This window comes from Protopterus annectens, chromosome 5.part0, assembly GCF_019279795.1.
Source record: "Protopterus annectens isolate FY-2018-M chromosome 5.part0, PAN1.0, whole genome shotgun sequence".
Classification (NCBI taxonomy): domain Eukaryota; kingdom Metazoa; phylum Chordata; order Ceratodontiformes; family Protopteridae; genus Protopterus; species Protopterus annectens.
The window spans coordinates 400,393,960-400,418,140 of record NC_056735.1 but is presented as its reverse complement, the minus strand read 5'-3'; the positions used below and the strand labels follow the sequence as shown (position 1 = coordinate 400,418,140).

General features: G+C 38.7%; 1 protein-coding gene across 3 annotated transcripts in view; it reads left to right on the top strand.

The window, feature by feature from the left end:
* The window catches only part of F5 (coagulation factor V), a 1,256,984-nt gene that overhangs the window by 1,016,489 nt on the left and 216,314 nt on the right, over positions 1 to 24,181 (top strand). For all 3 annotated transcript variants that reach the window (XM_044072364.1, XM_044072363.1, XM_044072362.1), the window contains one exon: positions 20,750 to 20,821. In XM_044072364.1, coding sequence (XP_043928299.1) covers positions 20,750 to 20,821 — 72 coding nt within the window. The remainder of the gene's footprint in view (positions 1 to 20,749; positions 20,822 to 24,181) is intronic.

Sequence of the window (24,181 nt, the reverse complement as noted above, 5' to 3'; positions counted from 1 at the left end):
ATTTGTGTATGGGCTCCCTTCAGATTATTGACTTTTCAGAAACTCGAACTGCATATGATCAAGACCATATAATTGCCTTTCCAAAAAGTTAAAGTGTTTGTACGGAGATTGAGGTACAGAGGGATCATGGAATTTACTCTTTTCCCCAATGTAGAGTGATCTCAGAACAGATATATATAATTTGCCAGGAATAAATTTAGGCTTACCCCTCTACAAAAACAAAGATTTTTATTGTATTTTACTTTTCGACATTGCAATACATCGAACATATGGTTTTGACCATATGTAGTTCGACATTCTATAGCATCAGTTTTATGACATAGACCTGTGTGTATGGGATGTGTGGGTAGGTGTGGTGGGTATGTGTGTATGTATATATCCATCTATATATATATATATATATATATATATATATATATATATATATAAATATATATATATGTGTATATATATATATATATATATATATATATGGGTCTACTTTCAAATCTTGAAATACTGAAAGATCGACTTTCGGTATCTCGAGATGGAAATACCGAACACGCACTAGAATGAAAAATGAAAAAAATGAATGTCACTATACTGAAAGTTCATAATACCAAATTTTCAGCTAGCGATGTTCAGTTTTTTATTATACCCTCACCACAAAATCACAGACAACACCTCCCCTGCCTACACCATAACAAAGCACACATACCAGCAAAACCCACATAACCTATTTATAAGCAGAGGGGCAATACCTCCACCCCCCGATACTTATATATACCAACTTCGAGGTCGCACTACCACGAAAAACACAAAAAACTACTGCTACTCACCCTACACTTACTTTGCACACTGTGAAACATACACGTGAAAAACACACATACTACACATTTACAAAACTCACCACCTTCAACACTAACACACACACACACACACACACTCTCACCTATCTACTCCACCCTACTCCCAAAACTTCCCAAACAACTAAAATATAATAAATCCAGCAACGTACACAGCAAACCAGAATTGGAATAGAAAACGACAACAGGAACCAGATCCAAAATATTTATTGCACGTAGTGCCTTGTCCACTACAGCCTTCAAAGAGTACATTTTTTAATAAAACTTTCCCCTGTATATATACCCCTTGGCAAACAATCAATTAATGAAACAATCAAGTAATAAAACAATTACTTCAATTAATTGCAACAGTTTAAAGCAAGCATTTCCAAATTAATTTCCTTATTCAACCCCCTTGGTGTAAAAGTATCAAATTTTAAAATAAGCACAGTTTCTTTATATACTAGTGTATTTTTAATTAAGCTTTCGTCTCCCTTTTTTACGATCACTTTTTCCAAAATTGTTGCTTGTAACAATCCACTATCACCATGATGTTTCTGCATAAAATGTAAAGCTACAGGACTTTCCACTCTTTGCCTTTTAATGTCTCTAACATGTTCCTGCAACCCAATTGTAAATTTCCTCTTGGTCTCCCCAATATAGAATAGGTACCTCAAATAATACACTACGCCCTCAGTATCACAAGAAAAGCTATTACTCGATACAAATATTTTTACATTGATTCTACAAAAACTAGACACTATATGACAACATATATTACAATTATTGCAGAGCATAGTACCTTTATATCTTAAAGTCATAGAGACATTTTCTGCAGGCGATATGAAATAAGCCTTCACTAATTTATCTCCAAGATTTTTCCCTCTTTTTTATGCAATATAAGGTGTGCTGCAAATGATTTTATTCAAAAATACATCAGTCATTAAAAATTTCCAATAATATTTAACTGCTTCCCAAATCTTTCCATTTAAAGTATTATACGTGGTCACAAAAAACATTTTTCCCCACAATTAAAGTTATTTCTATTCATAACATGCATATTTATATTGTTATGTCTAGAGAGACTGGCTTCAGTTATTTTACTCACAGATTCTTTGATCAAATCTTTACTATAACCTCTGTGTATAAACATAGACAATGTTTGGCATATTTGTTTTTGTAAATCAACTATATTATTACAAAGTCTGGATAGCCTAACCATTTCACCAAATGGCAAAGCTTTAATAGTGTGTTCAGGATGGCAACTAGTGCCATATAAGTACTGATTGCCATTATCAAATTTACGATGGACTGTAGTTCTAATAGAGCCATCGTCCATACCAGTTAAATGCATATCCAAAAAATTAATTTCTGTTCCACATTGTAAACCTTCAAATTCAACACTTTGAGTATTATTGTTCAGCTGAGATACAAATTCTTGAACTTTGTTTAGCCCGCCATTACACATAAAAATCAAATCATCAGTATATCTAAAAATAAAATAAAACATGTTCCTGTACAAACTTATTTCTATATATGTAATCCAAAATCTAAAAAATAATAAATCCCTACCCAAAACAGTTAAAGCCTACCTGAATCTCCGTACACAATCACACATCATCCGCCATGTCTAAATCCCAGAAAACACTGCACCTTAAAGACAAAGCACACCACACCACATCAACCGCAGATTTGGCAAACTAACATTCGTTAAAGTGCAGTTTCGAATAACTGCACTTTCGTTATTTTTGTTTTGAGATACTAAAAGTCGATCTTTCAGTATTTCAAGATATTAAAGGGGACCCAGTACAGATCAAACACATCTTCAATTGCCCTTTTCTCAGTAAGGTGTTGAAAAAAGTGGCTGCCTCACACATACATGTGCTTGTGATTCATAGGTTCATAGGTGTTTACTAGGCTAACGACCACAAGGGCCTTTTTAAGCCTAGCCATGCATCCCAAATCTCTGACAAGTTCTGATACCCTGTCAGCATGGGCCTGGGAGATAAACGACTTGCAGCTTACCTGATTGCATTAGAGACATAGGTGCCAAATCAGGGATGAATTTCTGTTTTCCCATCCAATTGTCCAAGTTGCACTTGAATTCGGTTAGGGAGGAACTCTGCTTCACATGGATGGGGAGCCTTTTTCATAGATGGGGTAGTCTCTTGGATACATACCTATTTCTCCAACAGGTTTTATTTATATTACAGGCAAGGTTAAGTCTTTAGAATGGGTAATTCTGGTACTGTTTGTTTTGTGAATATGCAGGAGGTCCATCAGAGTGGGGTCTGACAATGCCCTGAATACCAGGCATAGATCTCCCCTTAAAAGCCTGTAGGAGTCAGAATGCAGGGATAGGGCCTTGCGGCTGACTGCATAGGACATATTACTTATGCCCTGTATTCTTTTAGTGAGGAACCTCTGTGGACATTTCAGTTGTTGGACATGTCTGGTTAGGTACATACTAAAGGGGGCATTCTACTCAATGATAGGTCTGATGAATGCAGAATACAATGGAACAATGACTTCCTTGGACTTAGATGCCATACCTTTGTTTATAAGTTGTGCAACATAGAATGATTTCCTCATTGCCATAGGCACATGATGATCAAAGGCTATAACACTATCTATATGTGTCCCTAAGTCCCTGCCTACTGGATCAGCTCTAAGAGGTGTGTTGTCAATATGATATAACTTCCCAAAGGATACTGTTATGCATTTCTTGGCATTTAGTTTTAGTTCATGGCTCTAACACCAGTTGTTTGTCTGTGTCAGTCCCTCCCGGAGAACATTTGTGTCAGTGTGAGATTCAGTGACAGCTCCTAATTTGCAATCATTTGAAAATTTAGTGAGCCAGAGACCACTGACATTGGCCTTGACTTCTGAGAAGTAAATGCCAAAAAGGAGCAGTCCAAGGACTGATCCCTGAGAGATTCCACCTGTGACTGGCCGATTTGTAGAAGTGGACTCCCCAATTCTAACTTCCTGGGTCCCGTCTGTGAGCCAGTTGGCTATCCATCGGGTGACATATGGGTTTGCACCTAATCTCCTGAGTTGGTCAACAATGCCCAAGTAGGGTATTGTGTCAAATGCCTTGGCCAGGTCAAAGTAAGCAGTGTGAATGATTTTACCCTCATCCATTGCTTTGGTGACTTTCTCAAAAAAGTCCACCAGGTTCAGTAGGCATGATCTGCCCTTGACAAAACCAAACTGGGTTGGGTCCAGTGTCTGGAGGTTTACTGTATCTCTATTGATCATCTCCATGATAATTCTTTCCATGGCTTTACATATAAGACTAGTGAAACTTATGGGTCTGTAGTTTCCAGGGTCTATAGATGGCCCACCTTTGGGAAGAGGGATGACTGTTACCTTTCTGCATTCATGAGGAGTGATCAATAATGTCATTCTGTAGGAAGGTTTGGCCCAAATAAATAACTGGGGTCAAAATCATGAACTGGAACTAAATGCCAAAAACTGCAATATCGTATCATTTAGAAAGTCATATACCCTAAGGAACTACCACATTGACAATATGCCCCTAAGAGTTGACCCAGTTATTCAGGATTTGGGAACTTATGTGGCCAGTAACTTCACTTTCAACCAAACTGTTGACCAATATTGTCATAAGAAATCAATTCAATGCCACACTCTTGCCTCTTTCGACACTCATGCCTGACTGTTGCAGATCTTCTCTCATACAATCCATTCACCTCTTTGCTGGATGTCCTTATTTCCTCTTACCTTCTTTTGTCTGTCCCAAATCTCTTTCATCACATTGTTTTCTGTTCTCTTTGATCTCTTCTGTAATTGCAGCCATTATGGCTTCTGCCGTTACATCCTGTTTCTGAACAAAGTTTATTTTTTTTTTAATGGGGAATATCCACTGATGGCTGTGCATGGTAAAGAAGAAGGGTTGTATGCTTTGTGCAACCTTGACTATTACTCATAAGTGATTCTGAATATCTGTGCTGTATTAAGAAATATTTATACATGAATGCATATGCTAGTCAGTAGATCTAATAGCTTAATAAACCTAAAATGAGCCTACTGTAGAGTTAAGAAACTTTGCAGTTAGTCGTGGAGATGCAGTGTGCTTCGAGATTCAGAGTGAGTACTGGAAGTTTCAAGTCACTTGCTTTGTAATGCTTTTATCATTCAAGATGCCATTGATCATAACTCCAAGTCCTCCAGTCTCAACTACATTTCATCTGTGTCATGATGATGTGGAAGATCTTATACATCCATTTTCTAGAACTGCATGCTGGTCAAGCCAGTTTGTAATCAAAGCTCAGTGAGCAAATAATAAAGTAAAACAAATTTACAGATGCTCCTCTTTGATATACCTTGTAAGCCACGGTGGTGCAGCGGTAGCGTTGTTGCCTCACAGCAAGAGGTTCTCCTGTTCGATTCTCGGCTGTAGTGCGGGGAGTGCCTTCTGTGTGGAGTCTGCATGTCCTCCCTGCGGTTGGGTGGGCATTCGAAAGACATTCGTAAATGGGCGTGCCTTCGTTGAAGGTTGAACATCGAGCTGGCACCTCGGCATTCATCAAAATCTACTGCCAATCATTAGCGGACCGGAGTTCCGCTGTGGTGACCCCTAACCGGGAAAAGTCGAAAGACAACAACAACCTCTTTGATATACCTTATTGCTTGCCATGTTCAAAACTTCTTCCATTTGCAAATTTGGATATATAATTACCATTTTAGAACTGCTGTCATAGTCCAGTATTATTTTTACACTTAACTGGGCTAAATTGTCCATCACCTCATACTATGCTAGTCTGGTACTGTTTTAAAGCAATTACAGGCTTCCTAGCAGTCTTTTGAGCTCTACATTTATATAACAAATGATACTTAAATAATTAAATAATAATTGCAATGTATGAGATAATCTTGGAACTCACTCATAAGGGTTTATGTCTGTTTATGGTTGTGCAAGTTTTGCATAGACATGCATGTTGTTTTCGCATCACAGATAAATAAATGCCACCTATTTGTTAATATAAGCTGTAATGTAAGTTAATTATCTCATATTTGTAATTATACCATGTTTTACATGTCTCATTCAGAAATTACAGATGTACTTAAGCTACCTTTGTCAGTCTTGGTATATTACATACAGTGCAATTTATGGCATTAGTGTTCCTGCATATGTCATATATTTCTTAGTTTTCTAATCGTAATCCACAACTGGATGAGTAGTAATCTAGCAGTGGTGAGCCTTTGGAAGTAGCACACTTTATTAAAACTTCACAATAGCCAACATTTATCAAATAAGGCATTCCCAGAGGTTATGATGTTGTTCAACTTAAACACAGAGATGTAGTGTGGCAAACACAGCACCCATTTGACTTGTTTCCTGACTGGTTAACCTGACCTGATACATATTTTATCACCCTTGGAATGCCATCTCTGTCTGACTGAATTGCTGACTTTGCTCTCTGTTTTGTAGTCGGGCCTTGGTATTCACTAGCACAGTATACAGAGGTCTGCAAGTTTTCTGCACACAATGTTTAGCATGCTGGGTTTCAGTACTGTGGTTCATATGCATAAATCATGATACAGAATGAATATTGGTGTACCATGCAATGTTTCTGCATTTATGAGTGGTGCACAGAAGAGCATTGTTCACAATGTCTACCATCTCCTTCTGTGCTACAGAGATTCTCAGTTGCTATATTGCACTTCAGATATTGCACTGCAAACCACAAAGACTAAATAAGACATGTATCAGATATGATACTTATTAGCAATCTATTTCCTACTACACTGTTCTTTGCCATCATGTCTAATGACATTTCATAAAAGACTACTATTCATTAGGCATGACAGATGGTAGAAAGACATAACCATAAAATGGTGCTAAGGCGATCTTTGTGGGAGAAGGACAAGTCTGGTTGTAGTAGCATGTTTGTCTGTGTCACAGGGAACTTTGCTGCAAGCCGTGTTTTGTCCAATGTGCAACACAGTTATTTATTTTTCTTTAGCACTGATATGCTACTCAGCACTATATGCTGATCAACATACAGTGGACACAAAAAGTTTACACACCCTTGTTAAAATGCCAGATTTTTGTGATATAAAAAATGAGACCACAATAAATCATTTCAAAACTTTTCCCACCTTTAATGTGACCTATAACATGTACAATTCAGTTGAAAAGCAAACAAATATGTTAGGGGAAAAATATAAAAAATAAAAAAAGTACAATGTACTTGCTGCATAAGTGTGCACATCCTTAAACTAATACTTTGTTGTGTGTGCACACTCTTAAACTAATACTTTGTTGAAGCACTTTTGAGTTAATTACAGCATTCAGTCTTGTTGGGTAGGGGGTCTATCAGCATGGCACATCTTGGCTTGGCAATATTTGCCCGCTCTTCCTTGCAAAAGCACTCCAAATCTTTCAGATTGCGAGGGCATCTCTTGTGCACAGCCCTCTTCAGATTTTCTAATGGATTTAGATCTGGGCTGTCTGGCTGGGCCATTCCTAAACTTTAATTTTCTTCTGGTGAAGTCATTCTTTTGTTGATTTGGATGTATGCTTGGGGTCATTGTCATGTTGAAAGGTGAAATTCCTTTTCATCTTCAGCTTTCTAGCAGACACATGAAAGTTTTGGGCCAAAAGTGACTGGTATTTGGAACTGTTCATAATTCCCTCCACCTTGACTAAAGCCTCTGTTCCAGCTAAAGAAAAGCAACCCGAAAGCATGGTACTGCCAACACCATGCTTCACCATGGGGATAGTGTTCTTTTGGTGATGCAAAGTGTTGTTTTGTGCCAAGTGTACATTTTGGAATTGTGGCCAAAAAGTTCAACCTTTGTCTCATCAGACCATAACACATTTTTCCACATGCTTTTGGGAGACTTGGAGTATTGTTTTGCAAATTTTAGCTGGGCCTGGATGTTTTTCTGTGTAAGAAAAGGCTCCATCTTGCAACCCTACCCCATAGTCCAGACATGGAGAATACGGGAGATTGTTATCACATGTAACACAGAACCAGTACTTGCCAGAAATTCCTGCCCCTCCTTCAGTGTTGCTGTAGGTCTCTTGGCAGCCTCCCTGACCAGTTTATTTCTTGTCTTTTCATCAGTTTTGGATGGATGTCCAGTTCTTTGCAACAGCACTGTTGTCCCATATTTTCTCCACTTTTTGATGACTGTCTTCAGTGTGTTCCATGGTATAGCCAATGCTGTGGAAATTTTTTTGTACCCTTCTCTTGACTGATACCTTTCAAAAATGAGTTCCCTTTGATGCTTTGTAAGCTCTCTGTGAACCATGGCTTTTGCTATAGGAGGCAACTGAGTAAATTTATTTATTTATTTGCAGTTGGTTTACCAGGATAGTCCATTGGGCCAAAATAACCCGTTTTCAATGGAGTCCTGGGGAGAAAAGCTCCAAAAAAAATTAGCAAGGTTACAATAAGGTATTTAGTTTCAATTATACAATTCGTATGGACTTGGAAATACAGTAGACTAGTGTACAAACATATACAAATATTACAATCTTGTATCACTGAAAACAATTTACAATATAGAAACCTGAGAGGCTTTTACAACTTAGGGTGGGTTACACTGGAGATATATTTCATACATTCAGGATGAGTAGCTTAATACAATCAAGAGGAAGGTATATGAGCTGACATAGAACTTTTCAATATAGAAACAGAAAACCTTTTCCATCATAGGGTATATTTACACTTAGGTACATTTAAGTATTCAGAAAAAGCTAATACAAGCAAGAGAAAGATCTATGAGTTTTGGAGAGTAAGTAGAAACTCCCATTATGAATAGGGGAGGAGAAGTGGAAATTCTCAGTATGAGGAAATTATGTTGGGTGGGAGCAGGAGCATTCCCACTGGGAAATTAGGTGTGAGTGAAGGGATTTTTTGAATGAGAAGTGATTTGTGATGGTACGAATGGATGGGGGTAAGGAGTTCCAGAGACGAGCAAGACTGTAGGATAAGAGATTTTTTTCCAGGGGAACGAATTGGTTTATACAGTTCAATTAAGTTTTGGGTGTTAGATCTTAGAATTCTATCAGGGAGGTGCATTTTGAAGGTAGAGGAAAGGGATGGGCAGAGGGAGGGATTGAAGATGGATTTGTGTGCAAGAGTCAGTTGGACGTAGGTGAGGTGATTGGGTAGTTCTAAACATTTTAGTTTGTGGAGAGCCGAACAGTGGTGTGAGGAGGACTTATGGGATGTAGCAAACTTGGCAATTTTGTTATAGCAAGAGGAGAGTTGTGTTTTGAGAGAAGATTGTAGGTTAGTTAGAAGTGGGGCTCCATAGAGGAGGGATGGGATGAGAAATGTGGTAGATAGGGTGAATTTGGTGGAGGGTGTAAGATAACAATTCTGTCTGTAGAGCATGCTGAGTTTTTGGTGGGTTTTTTTTATATTTAGTTGAAGATGGGAATTGAATTTAAGCTATCAATTTGGACCCCAAGTAATTTGGCCTCAGACACCAGTTCTAGGGGTGTATTGTTGTAACTAGTAATAGTGAAATTACTTGGATTGAAAAAGGTAGCTTTAGAGGGGGTGAATACCATTACTTTGGTTTTGGAGGCATTGAGTACAAGGTGATTTGTTTTCATCCATTGTTCAGTGGTTGAGAATGCATCTTGAGCAAGCTTTAGCAGTGTGGGGATGGAGGTAGCAGAGCAGATTATAGTTGAATCGTCTGCGTATTGGATAATTTTAGTTGAAGGGATAAAGTTGTGGAAATCGTTTATGAATATATTGAAAAGCAGGGGACCCAGTATAGATCCTTGGGGAACACCGGTTGGGGTGTTGATGAAAGGGGAGGTGGCTTTTTTCCATCTCACTGCCTAATATCTATTGGATAAGTAGCTAGTGAACCAGTTCAGAGAAGAGGGTGACAAGTTAAGCTTGGAGAGTTTAGTTAGTAGTAAATTGTGGGAGATAGCATCAAAAGCTTTAGAGAGGTCTAGTAGGAGGGTAGAGACAATGTGTCATGTGTCCCAGGCTTTGTTCACAGCTTCCAGGAAGGAGAGTAGGACGGTCATAGTACTGTGTCTTGGTCTGAAACCATGTTGTGTTGGAGTTAGTAGTTTATTGTCTAAGAGGTATGGTAGGAGTTGTAGGTGAGTAAATTTTTCTAAAAGTTTAGAGATATGAGATAGAATAGCGATGGGACAGAAATTAGTAATATTGTTATCGCTGCCTCCTTTGTGCAATGGAACAACAAAAGCCTTTTTCCAGATTTGGTGTACCGAGCTTTCTTGAATGGAATGGTTGATTAAAATGCTGATGGGGTAGGCAATGGCTTCAGCAGCTATACTGAGAAAGTAAGAAGGAATGTTATCAGGGGCATTAGAGCATGGTTTTGGTTTCTGCAGTAGTTTTGTTATGGTGGATGTGGGTATAGGTTTTAGTGAGAATGGTGGGGGGAGGGGGGAGAATTTGAGAATGTTGATGATGGAGTGGAGATAGGGGGATGAGCAGTGGAGAGGGGCGAAAAATTGGTAGGGGAGGATTGGGGTGTAGTCTGGGGTGTGGTGGGGTTTGAAGAGGAAAAGGATGAGGTTAGTTTGGAGGTAGAATCAATGAAGAAGGTGTTGAATTGAGTGGCCAAGTCTATGTCAGGAGTGTTAGGGTCTGGGCTCGGGTTATCTGGTTTGTTGGGATTAAGGAGGGTAGAGATGCATTTCCAAAATTTTTGAGGATTTGTTTTGTTGTTGTTTTGGATTATGGAAAAGTAATTTTGTCTATCGGAGATGATAAGTTTTTTTACTTTGTTTCTGAGTGTTTTGTATTCGTTATGGGCTAGAGGAGTCCTATGTTTCTGATATGATGACCATGCCTTATCTCTAAGGTGCATAGTTACTAGTGTGTTTTTTGTTAGCCAAGGGGCAGTTTTGTTTTTTATTCTTTTTGTTTTTATGGGGGCTTGTTGCTCTAAGAGGTTTAGAAAAGTTGAGTTAAAGTGGGAGACAGCCTGTTCCAGGGGAAGGGTTTTTAGGGTGTATCAGTTGATTGCTTTTAGAGAGTTGGAAAAGGTAGTGGGGTTAAGGTTTTTTTGGCAGCGAGTAGTAATACAATTGTGAGTAAGTAGGGGTGAAGTTAGTCGGTGTGTGAATGTGGGCAAGTGGTCACTAAGGGAATCAGGCAGGGTGCCACTATTTGAGAAGTATTGAGGGTGGGAGACTAATATCCAGTCTAGGGTACTATCACTGGTGAGGTTTTTTGAGGGCCGAGTTATGGAGTTGATCAGTTGAGAAAAGTTGTAAAGATTAATGTTAAGTGGATTTGTGGGAGACTGTATTGCAGACCAATTAATATTCATGTCACCCATAAGTATAGTTTCATTGATAATGTTATTGGAAAGCCAGGAGAGGATATCTTCTAGTGTAGAAATATTGTTGCCTGGGGGGATGTAGAGGGAGGCTATGCGTATGTGTTTGTGTTTATTTACTTGAAGCGGTGCCAGGAGTAGGTCTGCATTATTGAATTGGGGGGTTGGTTTGGTAACTGTTAAGGAGGATAGGTATAGAAGGGCTACTCTACCACCTTTTTTGTTTGTTCTATCTTTTCTGATTATAGTGTAGTTGGTTGGAATTATTTCAGAATCTTTTATATGAGGTTTTAACCAAGTTTCAGAGATGGACAAAATGTCTGGTTTGTTATATGTGAGCCAGGCATGCAGATTAGGGATTTTGTTAACTATACTTTGGGTGTTTAAGGAGGTGAGTAGTATGGATTTATCCGTTGGTGGGGATGAGGATGGGCCTGGGTTGGGGTGTATGTCTCCTGATAATAGAAGTCAGATATAGCATTAGGTTGGGGAGGTAGTTTGCCTGCTTAGAGACAGGGTTGAGTTTAGCTAGATTTAAGGTAGTTGTAGGGTTCGGATAGTTGTGAGGAGTAATAACTTTATAAGAGAAGAAAAGATGGTGTTTTATGGGGTATAGGCATGGAGAGATTGGGAAGTGTGACTGTAAGACAGGTAGGTTAAGATGGTTAGTAGTATGAATGGATGGAGTGTGGTTATAGTTAGTTGGCAGGGTCAGGTAGTAGATATAGGATATGGTGAGGAACAGTACTAGATGAGTACAGAAGGATATGGCTTTTGAGAGCATAGTGGGATAGGATTTTGAGGGAAGGTATGTTGTGGATGGCTAGTTTACTAGGTATGTGAGTTATAAATTTTGGGAGGAGACTGAGAGGGGAGGTATGGAAGAGTATTGGTGAAAAGAGGGGAGGAGTAAGAAATGGGTGTGGAAGGGAGGAGGATACTAGTTGGTTGGGGCAGGGTGATGGGTGTGGCTAAACGGTATAAATGTAGAGGTGCTGGGTCGAGTGGGAATTGGGGGCAGGGTAGGGGAGCAGAGTGAGCCCGCAGGGCGAACGTAGCGGGTAGACCCGAGGGAAGGCAAAGGGTGAACTAGAACCAATCTGTGGAGCACTAATAGCTGAAGGCAAGTCCAGTGGACAGGGATTAGTTGGGATGGGGTGGGCCTAGATTTGAGAGAGGGGAGTAGAATAAAGTTTATTATAGATCTAGGCAGAGATCCAAAGAAATAAGTAATTAAGAGATAGTGAAAATAAAGAAGTCATGAAACAGGAATTATGAGGAGAGGGTGCCACCTATTGGACAAATGATATAGTACACCTGTGGCTCCACAAGGACAGATCCCTAGAGTGGGAGGATAAGGGGGAGTCTTTTGTAGACCAGTGGGCTAGAAGAGGGGCCAGTTATGTGGGGAACAGAGATGGGAAGGGTTAGGCTGCTGGCTGTCCTGGCAGGTGAGCCTGCTAAACCACCTAGCAGGGCCTTCTGGCAGAATACAATCTAGTATGTAGGATTAGCATCGGTTACACATACTTTCTTAAGTCCTTTGATAAATAGTCTTCAGGGAGAGGCTTGGTCCTATTCCCGTAGTGGAGAGGCTTGGTCCTATTTCCTTAATGGGGAATAGTAGAATTAATTTAGGTATTGGTTTCCAGCAAGGAGCAGTTGCAACAGGGTGGAGCAGGACAGTCAAGCTTGAAAGTTTGGCACTTTTGCCTACTTGTCTCTTGGTACACTGTCAGAGACTTCTCCCACCACTTCGCTGCCTGCTTAATCACACTAATGGCAGCCTTCTTCAAGGAGACAATGATAACCAAAGTGGAGGATTCTTTCCTTTATATTTTATTGGAATGTATCTTTTTACAGTCTATGCTTCTTCGGTTCTGACATTGACATTTCAGAGACCCCTGATTTATGATATTATTTCTCTTATCTAACAATTTCTTGATTGACTGTATTTCAAATTCCATCCAGATTGGTGGAGTCAGTTTTTCCACTGACTGTGGCTGATATCCATACTAGACAGTTGCAATTTTTTTCCATGAACTGCATGCCCTTGTATTCCGTGTAGTATATTTTTTAAGAAAAATCTTCACTTTCACATCACATTCCTAAATGTAGGTTTACGCCGTATCATTTAAAGTACATTACGATAACAGTGTGTGCATATCACTGATGGTTGTAGTAAATGCAATGCTTCAGTTACTGAAACATTTTTTCCTGGATTTCCCTGTAAATATGCATGACTCAGGTGACAGGTCAACAACCTTTCCTTAATTTGCGTCGATCTCTTCAAAAAGACTTGCAATTTTTCCGATGTCAGATAAATCCTACTAGGGCAGCTGAACTTTATTTGGGTTAATCACAGTCTCTTTAATTGATGGCAGGTGTGTACCCAAGAAGACTGAATGATGTAATTAAATCAAAATGTGCTTAAACAAAGTATTAGTTTAAGGGTGTGCACACACAACAAAATATTAGTTTAAGGGTGTGCACACTTATGCAACCAGCATATTGTACGTATTTTATTTTTTATATTTTTTCCCCTAACAGATTTGCTTGTTTTTCAATTGAATTGTACAGGTCATAGGTTGCATTAATGGTGGGAAAAGTTTTGAAATGATTTATTGTGGTCTCATTTTTTATATCACAAAAACCTGGTATTTTAATAGGAGTGTGTAAACTTTTTATATCCACTGTGTCATAGTGTGTGTATGTGCGTTGGGGGGAGGTGGTCACTCTACTAACAGGTAGTGCACCATATGTTTGTGTGCAGATGGAGTCCCATACGTCACCCCATTTGGACAAGCTCCCATGCAATTTGTGTACTCTTTGCGAATCATTTACAGTCCTGGGTGATTTTCAAGCATTTCAGTATTACAGTACATTACAATATTACCATCAAGTAGCCATTATAACATTCAGTATTTATAGAAGAAAAAAAATAATTGCATGGTCATGTGCATTTTATTTATCTATTTAATGGTTGATTGGGTACATGGGTTGATCAGTGATGCATTGGTTTCAGCCATGACCCACACTAAAGACACTTACAACATTGTACACTGGAGACAAATTACCAAGAAAAAAGTAACGTAAGCATAAACACATAATGCTACTTTATACAGAGCTTATCAAAAGATGTAGTGTATAAAAGTGAGGAAATATACAGAGGAACAAGATAGAGAGAAGGTAGATTTCAGAAGTAGCTAGGAGGGTGAAAGTATTTCATGCATTTTTATAAATAAGGAGGGTAGCTGGGATACTAAGAGAGTTGTATGAAGAACAAATAAAACCAATCTGGCAACCAGTAATAAAAAACAAAAAAAACAATGGTAATAAATTACTGCTTTCATTCCAAACAACATGCTGGGACTTCCTCAGATAGTTCAACAACCAGAGAAAGAATAAAATGTATCTAAAAACAAACATTCTCGTGCCTTGGTAGAAATAATCAAAATATCTCAAAAAGTAATACATCACTAAATCACCACCCTATGATATGTTAAAATCCAAAACAAATATTGTCAAACTATTTAATTTGTAATTCATTTAATTTAATTTAAAATTACCAATAAAAAACTAAAATACAAACTCAAAATACATACTTAAATTTTTCAGAAAAAAATGTTATTAAAGTATCTTAATTACATAATTAATTACAAGTTATTCAAAGACAAGCCTAAAAAATCCTACAACCTGTCAGACCATAAAAAATATTTAAAAATATGTACATATATGTAAACTGATTCTAAACTATTTATAGGTCTAAGTTGTAATAACCTGCTCAGATTAATTTAGTCATTTAAACTTGGGGTTTGTTCTGCTTTGAACCTTATTTGCCAGTAAAGTTCCTTGGTTGCTTACCAACATCCTCCCCTTGTGGGGAAGGGTACTCATTCCATTACATACACCAGTTTTTTTTTAAATTGTCATATACTATTGAGTGCTTGTATAAGGCATTGTTAACATCTTGAGTTCTAATGGCATAGTAATGCTCATAGATCCTAACCCTTAACTCTCTCTCAGGCTTTCCCATGTAAAAGCTGTCATATGATATACATAGCGCAATGTAAACAACACCCTGGGTTTTACAGTTATATTTAACATTATTCTAAATATTCCTTGGGTAAGACTGAACTTTAATACTGCTATTGTCATAAATGTATCTACACTGAGGGAAGGATCCCAAGCAGAAATATTAGCTTTTGAATACGCTATCACGAGACACTACCACCCTAGTACAAAGTATTGCACAAAACCTCTTTGCAGTTACGTATCGATGTATCTGAATATTGAAAGTACTGACTATGCAGTGTTAAGAGCTAGTCTTTAATACATATACAAGGCTCCCGAGAGCACCCCAGTACTACCAGGTTATACCTCATACCATGCTTTTCGGCCCCAAAACTTGGACCGAACCACAAAAGGAGGGGGAGTATCAATATTCGTCAAAGATACCCACACCTCCAGGTTGGTGGCACAGCACGAAGCATCAGAGACTATCCATGTGCAACTAACAGTGGGTAAAACTGCCTTCCAGTTTATAGCCTGCTACAGACCACCCTCCCAAACCCAGTAACTCCACTCGGCCTTCCTGAGAACACTGGAAAATATGAAGGTCTCTCCAAACACCATTATATTGGGTGACTTCAACTACCCAAACATAGACTGGGAGCATTACTCTAGCTCCAACACCCTAGCCCAAAGGTTCCTAGAATTTATAAATTCAAATGCTATGGAACAACTTGTTACCACTCCCACAAGAGGGGAAAACATACTGGACCTGATCATCACCAACATGGGGACTCTATGCTCCAGACCAGAAGTGTATCCCTCACTGGTAAGATCAGACCATAAACTAATCTCACTGGATATTCACATCCCGACCCCACCCCCTGCCCAGAAAACCACAGTGAAAAACTTCTCTAAAGCAAATTTCACACTCCTCAAAACCGAGGTGGAATCCTTCAAAGCCCCCGGGCCTGTGGAAAATATGGCCCAGACCACAGAATCCTTTATAAACGCATTCTATGAACACCTTCAGGAATGCATGGATCATGCAATCCCAAATAAAACCAAGGCCCAATCCTCCAAAGGCAGACGTCCTGTTTGGTGGACCCCAGTCATAAACAAACTATACAATAGAAGGAGGAAGCTACTACATGATAGAGCAAAATCCCAAAAAGGGAAGGCATCTCTGATCAGTATTAGCAAAAAACTACGGGCACTCATAAAATCGTCTAAGGCTAGCTTTGAGAGAAAAATTGCACAGGACACTAAGGATAATCACAAGGCTTTCTTTAGTTATGTTAGGAACCTGGGTGGGAATTCCCAGATATGCTCAGAATTAGTCCAAAATGACAAAAAATACACCGAACCCACAGACATTACCAACATCCTAGCTGATTCAGCGCAAACTTCTCCCCCCCCTCCCCACCAAAAGGGCAAATATCTATCCCAGCAGAGTGCTGCCCCCCTGACATCACAGATGCTCAGGTAAGAGCCGCCCTCTCCAAAGCAAAAAACACAGCATCAATGGGACCAGATGGTGTCCCAGGCTGCGTCCTACATGAACTCCAAGAAGAGCTAAACCCAAACATAAAACTACTGTTCAATCTCAGCCTTACTACAGGATATGTACCCAAAGAGTGGCGTACAGCAACGGTGGTCCCTCTCCACAAAGTTGGTGCCTCAACGGATCCTGGAAACTATCGCCCCATAAGCCTGACTAGCTTCTGCAAAGCTATGGAAAGGATCATCATGGACCTTATAAATAAAGATATTGGGGACCTACAGACACTGGATCCTACCCAGTTCGGCTTTGTTAAGGGCAGATCCTGCCTCTTAAACCTGGTTGATTTCTTTGAAACAGTCACCAAGGCCATGGACGAGGGGAAGGTGGTCCACACAGCCTACCTGGACCTCGCAAAAGCCTTCGATACAATACCCTACTTGGGTATTATAGATAAGCTCACCAGCTTAAATATAAACCCCTATGTCACTAGATGGGTTGCAAACTGGCTCAAGGACAGAACCCACATGGTTAGAATTGCTGGAGCCTTGTCAGACTCCAAACCAGTTACAAGTGGCATCCCACAAGGCTCAGTCCTGGGACCTCTCTTGTTCGGTATATATTTCTCAGAGGTACAGGCCAACATGGAAGGACTGTGGCTGACCAAGTTCGCAGATGACTGCAAACTGGGTGCCATAATCGACTCTCCAGCCGACACAAGCATCCTCCAAAAGGGCCTCATAGAAACAGACAACTGGTGCCAGAGCCATGGCCTCAAGCTAAATGCCAAAAAGTGTATAGTCATCCCCTTTGGCAAAAACAAAGTGCCCACAAATTACCACATAAGTGGTAATCTATTAAGTACGGAAGAAGTAATTAGGGACCTGGGGACCCAAGTTGATAGCAATCTCTCATTTGACAACCACGTGGCCAAAGTGGTTAGAAAAACATTTTATATAGCCCACCTAATCATGAAGGGATTCACATCTAGATCAGGGGAGGTCATCGTGCCTCTTTAATCATCCCTCATCAGGCCCATAATTGAGTACAATGCCCCTTTTGGGATGTACCTTACCAGACACCTGCAGCAACTGGAAAGACCCCAAAAGTACCTCACCAAGAGGATCAAAGGGCTCAAACAGATGCCATATGCTGCCCGGTTAAAGAAACTCCAGCTCTACTCAGTGGCATACCACCTGCTCAGAGGCGATCTGTGCCTGATGTATAAAGCCATGTCCAACCCGGAATTAATGGACATGCTGCACCTCAGAAAATCCAAATCCCATCGAGCTACGTGCTCGAGAGACTTGAACCTCAACACTGAAATAAATAGGACATGCTGGAGGGACAGATTCATAACCCAGAGGCTCCCTTCACTCTGAAATAAAATCCCAGTCCAGGTTAGGCAGAGTCCCTCATTGACTCTCTTCAAGAGGAATCTTGATGAGTGGATGGGGGATCGTAGGTTTACCCTGGGTATCACTTCTGTGTCACTGTTAGACAGAGGCACAGTATACTAACCTCAAAGAAGGGCATAGCAAAATTAATTTAAAATGGGTGGCGAAAGCTAAACACACTCTGACTAGGCTTATAAATGCCCTAGGGCAGATAGCCTAGTATGAACCTATGAACATATAACTAGCAATTCACAAACTGATTTCTTTGTAAGTAGTGCAGAACAAAACTGCTCACAGCTGATAACTGTATTGCTGAATATGACTCTGCTTAATTATAAGACTATTTTAAAAGGTAAAACTACAAAATAACTAAAACAATATTTTAATTCCTTGTTAAATAAATGGAAAATACAAAAATGTTATATAGATTTTAAATTCAGGACTCACTGAACTTTCGTAGATTTTCTTTCTCAAACAGACTGATAAATTCAGTAAGCAGGTTGCTTTACTCTTTTGAGATCTCCATATAACTAACATTACTGGCTCCGCATTCATTGGAAGTGCCAGCACTTCTAGATAAGACTAGTGACCTTGTTTCATGTTGGTTACCTCCTGTCTTCTAGAGACCACTGAGCCCTAGCTTCTGTTTCAGGATTGAGTCAACTAAATGTATGCGCTCTGTTTCCTCCAACTGCTGCTCATTTGCTTATTTTAGCAAACATTTGTCAAGCTGAGGCCATGGACTATTGTAATTCAAATTTTGCCACTGAATTACACCACCGATATGTACTAGAAGTTGTCGTAATGCATAAGTGTGTCAAATGAATCTGTAACATTGTATTTGCAAAAGAAAACAAAAAGACAGTTAACTGGCATAGTGTATTATATTATATGGCTAACATAACAATGCACTCTGGGATAAAGATTAGTGCTTTAATCTTTACTGTTCTTTCACATTCATATACCTGTACAGTTAACCAGCACAAGATAAACCCTTCTCTCATGGTAACTATAAAACAACATGCAACACACTGCGAAGTATCACTGTAAATCTCAGACGTACAGCATTTTAATAATTAGTTTATTTCTAAGGTGTGAGTATACATGAAATTGTATATCCCCTTAAGTATAACTGTGTTAAAGTTTGATGAGCTAGACCGACCCAATAAACCACACAGTGAATCTCCACTATTCAAGGGAATAACAAAGTAAAACTCTTTAAGTCAGCACAATGGTGTAGAGGGATAAAGCCTTATCTAAGGCCCAGGTGACCAAGTTCAAACAGACGCTCAGGTTTCTCGGGGATTGGCAGGGAATGATAGGTTTACCCATCCTGGGGGTGGACATGCACTTGGGTGCACCTTTTGGTTATTGCATAGTGCAGGCTATGTACATATGGAGTGAGGTGTTGTTGAGAGGGATGTTAGGGTATATAGAAGACATTCCTCAGCAGCAATATGATCCTACACGAGGAGACTCAATCTCATCATCAAAGTAGTGTTCAGTAGACCCAGTGGTCAAGAAGAGGCCAGCTTACAACCGATGGTCAGCTGTGAAGACCCCCCCCCCCAAAAAAAAAAAAGAGAAACTCTCTGTTCTGCTGTAAAGGTTGGTAAAGTAGAACTTGAAGAACTTTATAAAGCACTGATTATTACAGTATATGGCTGACAGTAAATGTGTTACTAATGTTAGGAAACAATGAAATGCATTCATGAGCATAGTAACCTCAGGAACACAGTACCAGGAAGGAGGTATGGAGAATGATAAAGTCATAGTTTCACAATATTGTGCAAAACCTCATTTATTCAATCCATTCCTTTCAGTAATAGAAACACAGTAAATGTAAAATTTGGGCTTACTGGAAGGACTGACTCACATTTCACTGGCTGTGTCTCAACCTTTGAATTTGATTACATAACATCTAGCAAGTATTTGGATCTCTTATAGGACGGGACACTGGCTGTCTCTGCCTAGCTTTGAATTTACTGGATGTTATTTAAATTCATTATTTATGCCATTTCATGACACATCAAAGTGAATATTTAAACAATGTTATTTCAGAACACAACATTGTGTGTATCATCCATCTCTGTTAATATTGCTTTTGCAGACATAATTCAGGACAGCATATCATCCTTCTCAAGTACTGATATACTTCTAAAATACATAATGATAATTCAAATGCTGTTGATGGCAAATTATTTTTAGAATATCTCATACTGCTAGGACATGTGAATGTATTTTACTTAATGTAGTTCAGTAATCTGTATGGGTTTAAAAAATTCATTGCTGAAAATGTTTTTAGTTCAATAATCTGTATGAGATTAAAACTGTTTTTGATGAGGCACTTATTTGCTTCAGTAATCTATATGGGGTTAAAACCATTTTTGCTAAGAAATTTCTCACTGTTTAAATGTATTTTTTTAGAAATGTATTTGTGTTTAAAATGTAAGAACTGCGTTTAACTGCTAATTATTTTTCTATAACTGACTACACAGAAATATACTTTTAGTACTTTTTAAATATAAATATAAATATGAATATAATAGGGTAACCTTTGTGTTTTGTCAGGGAGATTGACAGTGGATTGAGACTTTTCATGCAGGATTACTCTAGGATTTATATTATACACAATGCCCACAATAATGCATTGATATGCAAAGTATTACATTAGTTCAGTTTTTTTTTTCTTTTAGAATGCAAGCAGCCTTTTGGCCTGGAATCAGGAAGTATAAGAGATTATCAAATCACAGCTTCACATGTTACAGGTATTTCAAATTTTAAATCTATTCTTTCTGTCTTTCTTCCCCTACACTCTGCGACTCTTACTAAACTGTATATACTAAATCTTACATTTTGCATGCCCAGTAATATTAATAGCTTTATGTCTACCTTTCTCATTATGCTGGAAGCCCAGAATTATGCAGTCTAGTATGCCTTCCTTGATGTTTCATTATGTAGTATCAAAACAGTGTTGCAAAAAATGTACACACATTACATTATAATGGCTTGTTTTACTGAAACATTTGACATATACTGCTGCAAATAGTTTATGGCAGGATTCACAAAGCTACAGTGAAGAATGGGAGTTTGAGGAGACCAAATGAGAAAGCAAATTTCACAGTAGAAATTAACAATTTTCTTATCATTAAAGCCAATGAGTTGTTTTTCAGTAATGTTATTTGATTCTGCACTGGAGCATGTGGTTCCACTTTTTTTTTTCTTCATACATCTGTGGAGGCCTTTTACCCATACATTTCAGTTCTAGCTCTTAAGGTGTGAGTTGCTCTTAGTTTAAGCTAACTAAAACTATGTTAATGTTCAGGACTGACAGTAATATTTGCTGTTTGGTCACATTCAGCAAAAACTATTAAAGTACTCTGTAATACTAACAAAGGCCTTTAGCACCATTTAACTAATTACATCTGAGTGAAGCTTCCAGGTGCATCTGCAGTTAACTCGTACTAATGCCTCTAGGCGTCAAATATTGTTTGTTCATATTTGCATCAATAATTCCAAAACTGCTATTTACAAGGTTTTAAAAGATTTCATCCTAAAGGTTACACAATGGCAAACTCAGGTGCATTAATATCTGACCTCTGTGTGGTGCAGGTAGAGATATTAACTCACTCACTCCAATGGAGCTTGGGAAGTTTGCACTGTAACTTCCAATGGGCAGAGCCAAAGCCTTTTGACAGAATCAAATTATGTCCTCACATTTCAAACAAATGTTCATATCTTTAGAATGGTCTATATCATGGAATCAAAATGGCAAAACATTGACCGCCATTTCATCGACCCCAAAATATCAAAGTACACTTTACGTAAACAGTCAAGTCACCGATTTTTTTTCCTAGGGAAAAAAATTGGTTGGCCATCGCCATGAATTTGCCCTTTTCCCCACTGTAGTGTGATATTGGAGTTGGTATATTTAGTTGAGGGGCAGAGACCCCCCACATTGGGGTGTGTGGGGGCAAAGCCCCCCCCCTCCACTTCTCAGTGTTTGAAGTGGTGTGTCATGTCTGGTTGGCCTACCCATTTTTTTCCCTATGAAAAGACTCGGTGATCTGGCCGTTCGTGTAACTTGTTCTTTGGTATTTTGGGGTTGGTGAAATGGCAGTCGATGTTTTGCCATTTAGATTTTGTAATATAGACTGTTTTGAACCATAGGGGTTATGAAAGAAGTATAAATGGCAAACTCTTCAGCACAAGCAATATTTATAGTGGTACTATTCTTTAGGTTCTAGGTCGTAAACAGAATTTTATAAGCCACAGTAAACACAGTCACAATTACATTTGTAATATTTTGTAAACAACTTACAATATCTCAGCAACCATTCAAGTTCCGCACATACTGTCAGCAGCATTTTATTCATCTAGCTGACAACTTTCATATGAGGCTAAGGAGCTCTGTCTGTGTTACTTGGTTGTTGAGATGTTTAGAAAAAAATGTGAAAATTATGTCTATATAAATTAATATAATAAAAACAATAGTTAATATCTATTTACCTGCACTAGACAGAGGTCAAATATTAATGCAGTTGAGTTTGCCATTGTGTTAGCTTTAAGATGAAATCTTTTAAAACCTTCTACATAGCATGATTTTAGAATTATTGATGCAAATATGAACAAGCAATATTTGATGCCTAGAGGCATCAGTAGGAGTTATCTGCAGATACACCTGCAGGCGTTACTCGGATGTAATGTTTTTATGACATTAGTTTATATGGATATTTTTCATATTTTTCTAAATATCTCAACAACCAAGTAACACAGAGAGAACTCCGTAGCCTCATATGAAAGCTGTCAGATAGATGGATAAAATGCTGCTGATAGTATGTGTGTAACTTGAGCGATTGCTGAGATATTGTAAGTTGTTTACCAAGTATTACAAACATTAATAGTTAGTTTTTACTGTGATCTATAAAATTCAGTTTAAGACCTAGAACGTAAAGAATGCTACCACTATAAAAATAGTCTGTACCGAAGGGTTTGCCATTTATACTTCTTTCATAACCCCTATGGTTCCAGATATATGATCATTTGTTTGAAATTGTTGTTGTTGTGTCTTTCGGCTTTTCCCGGTTAGGGGTCGCCACAGCGGAACTCCGGTCCGCTAATGATTGGCAGTAGATTTTTATGTGCCAAGTTGCCAGCCCTGACGCACAACCTTCAATGAAGGTACACCCATTCACGCATGTCTTCACACAGAAGACGCTCTAGCTGAGAATCGAACAGGACAACTTCTTACTGTGAGGCGAAAATGCTACCGCAGCACCACCACCCATTTGTTGGAAATGTGAGTACACAATTTGATTCTGTCAAAAGGCTTAGGCTCCGCCCATTGGAAGTTACAGTGCAAACTTCCTGAGTTCCATTGGACTGAGTGAGTTAAGTCTTACCACATTTCAGTTGCAGTAGTGTAGCTAGGTATATTCAGTATACTTAGTCTTGTACTTTTTTCTGAGCATTTCTCGGATGCATTTTGGCTCTTGGAGCCCAGCACGTCATAAATTGTCTGAATTGCTGTTTACAGTCCAGATGTGTGCATGAGATGTTAAGAGATGCAAATGTCATTCAAAAAGTCGGTGGATATCCTCTCTCTCTCTGAAATAATCTGTATGTGGTTTTAAGGACCTGAAAATGAATGTATGCATTCCTGATATGAACATTTCTTAAGTGTAAAGAGGCAACATTTAGAGAGATATATACATTCTATATTGGCAGCACATATACACTATGGTAAACATTAGTTCATTAAAGCAGCTAACTTTCAGATGAGATACTTTTAAACTAATTTGCTACACATGATAATACATTGTCAAAAGCTGGATCTGTTTGGATGTGCCTGTTGCAATCACAGAGTAATGGCCAGAGCTAGCAGAACAGCTTTTTGTTAGTAAATGTGTCACATGAGCTGGCACTAAATTGTACCAATAAACCTGTTATCACTTACAAGTCTTCACTTGTTGCTTGATATCATCAACAACACTTGGAAAAACGTGCCCTTTTTCAAGTTTTGCTTTTCTATAATCAGTACTTCATGTGAAAGGAGCCGTGCATGTTTTCAATTTTTGCTTTTCCATAATCAATATTTCATGTGAAAGGAACTGTGCCTTTTTTCAATT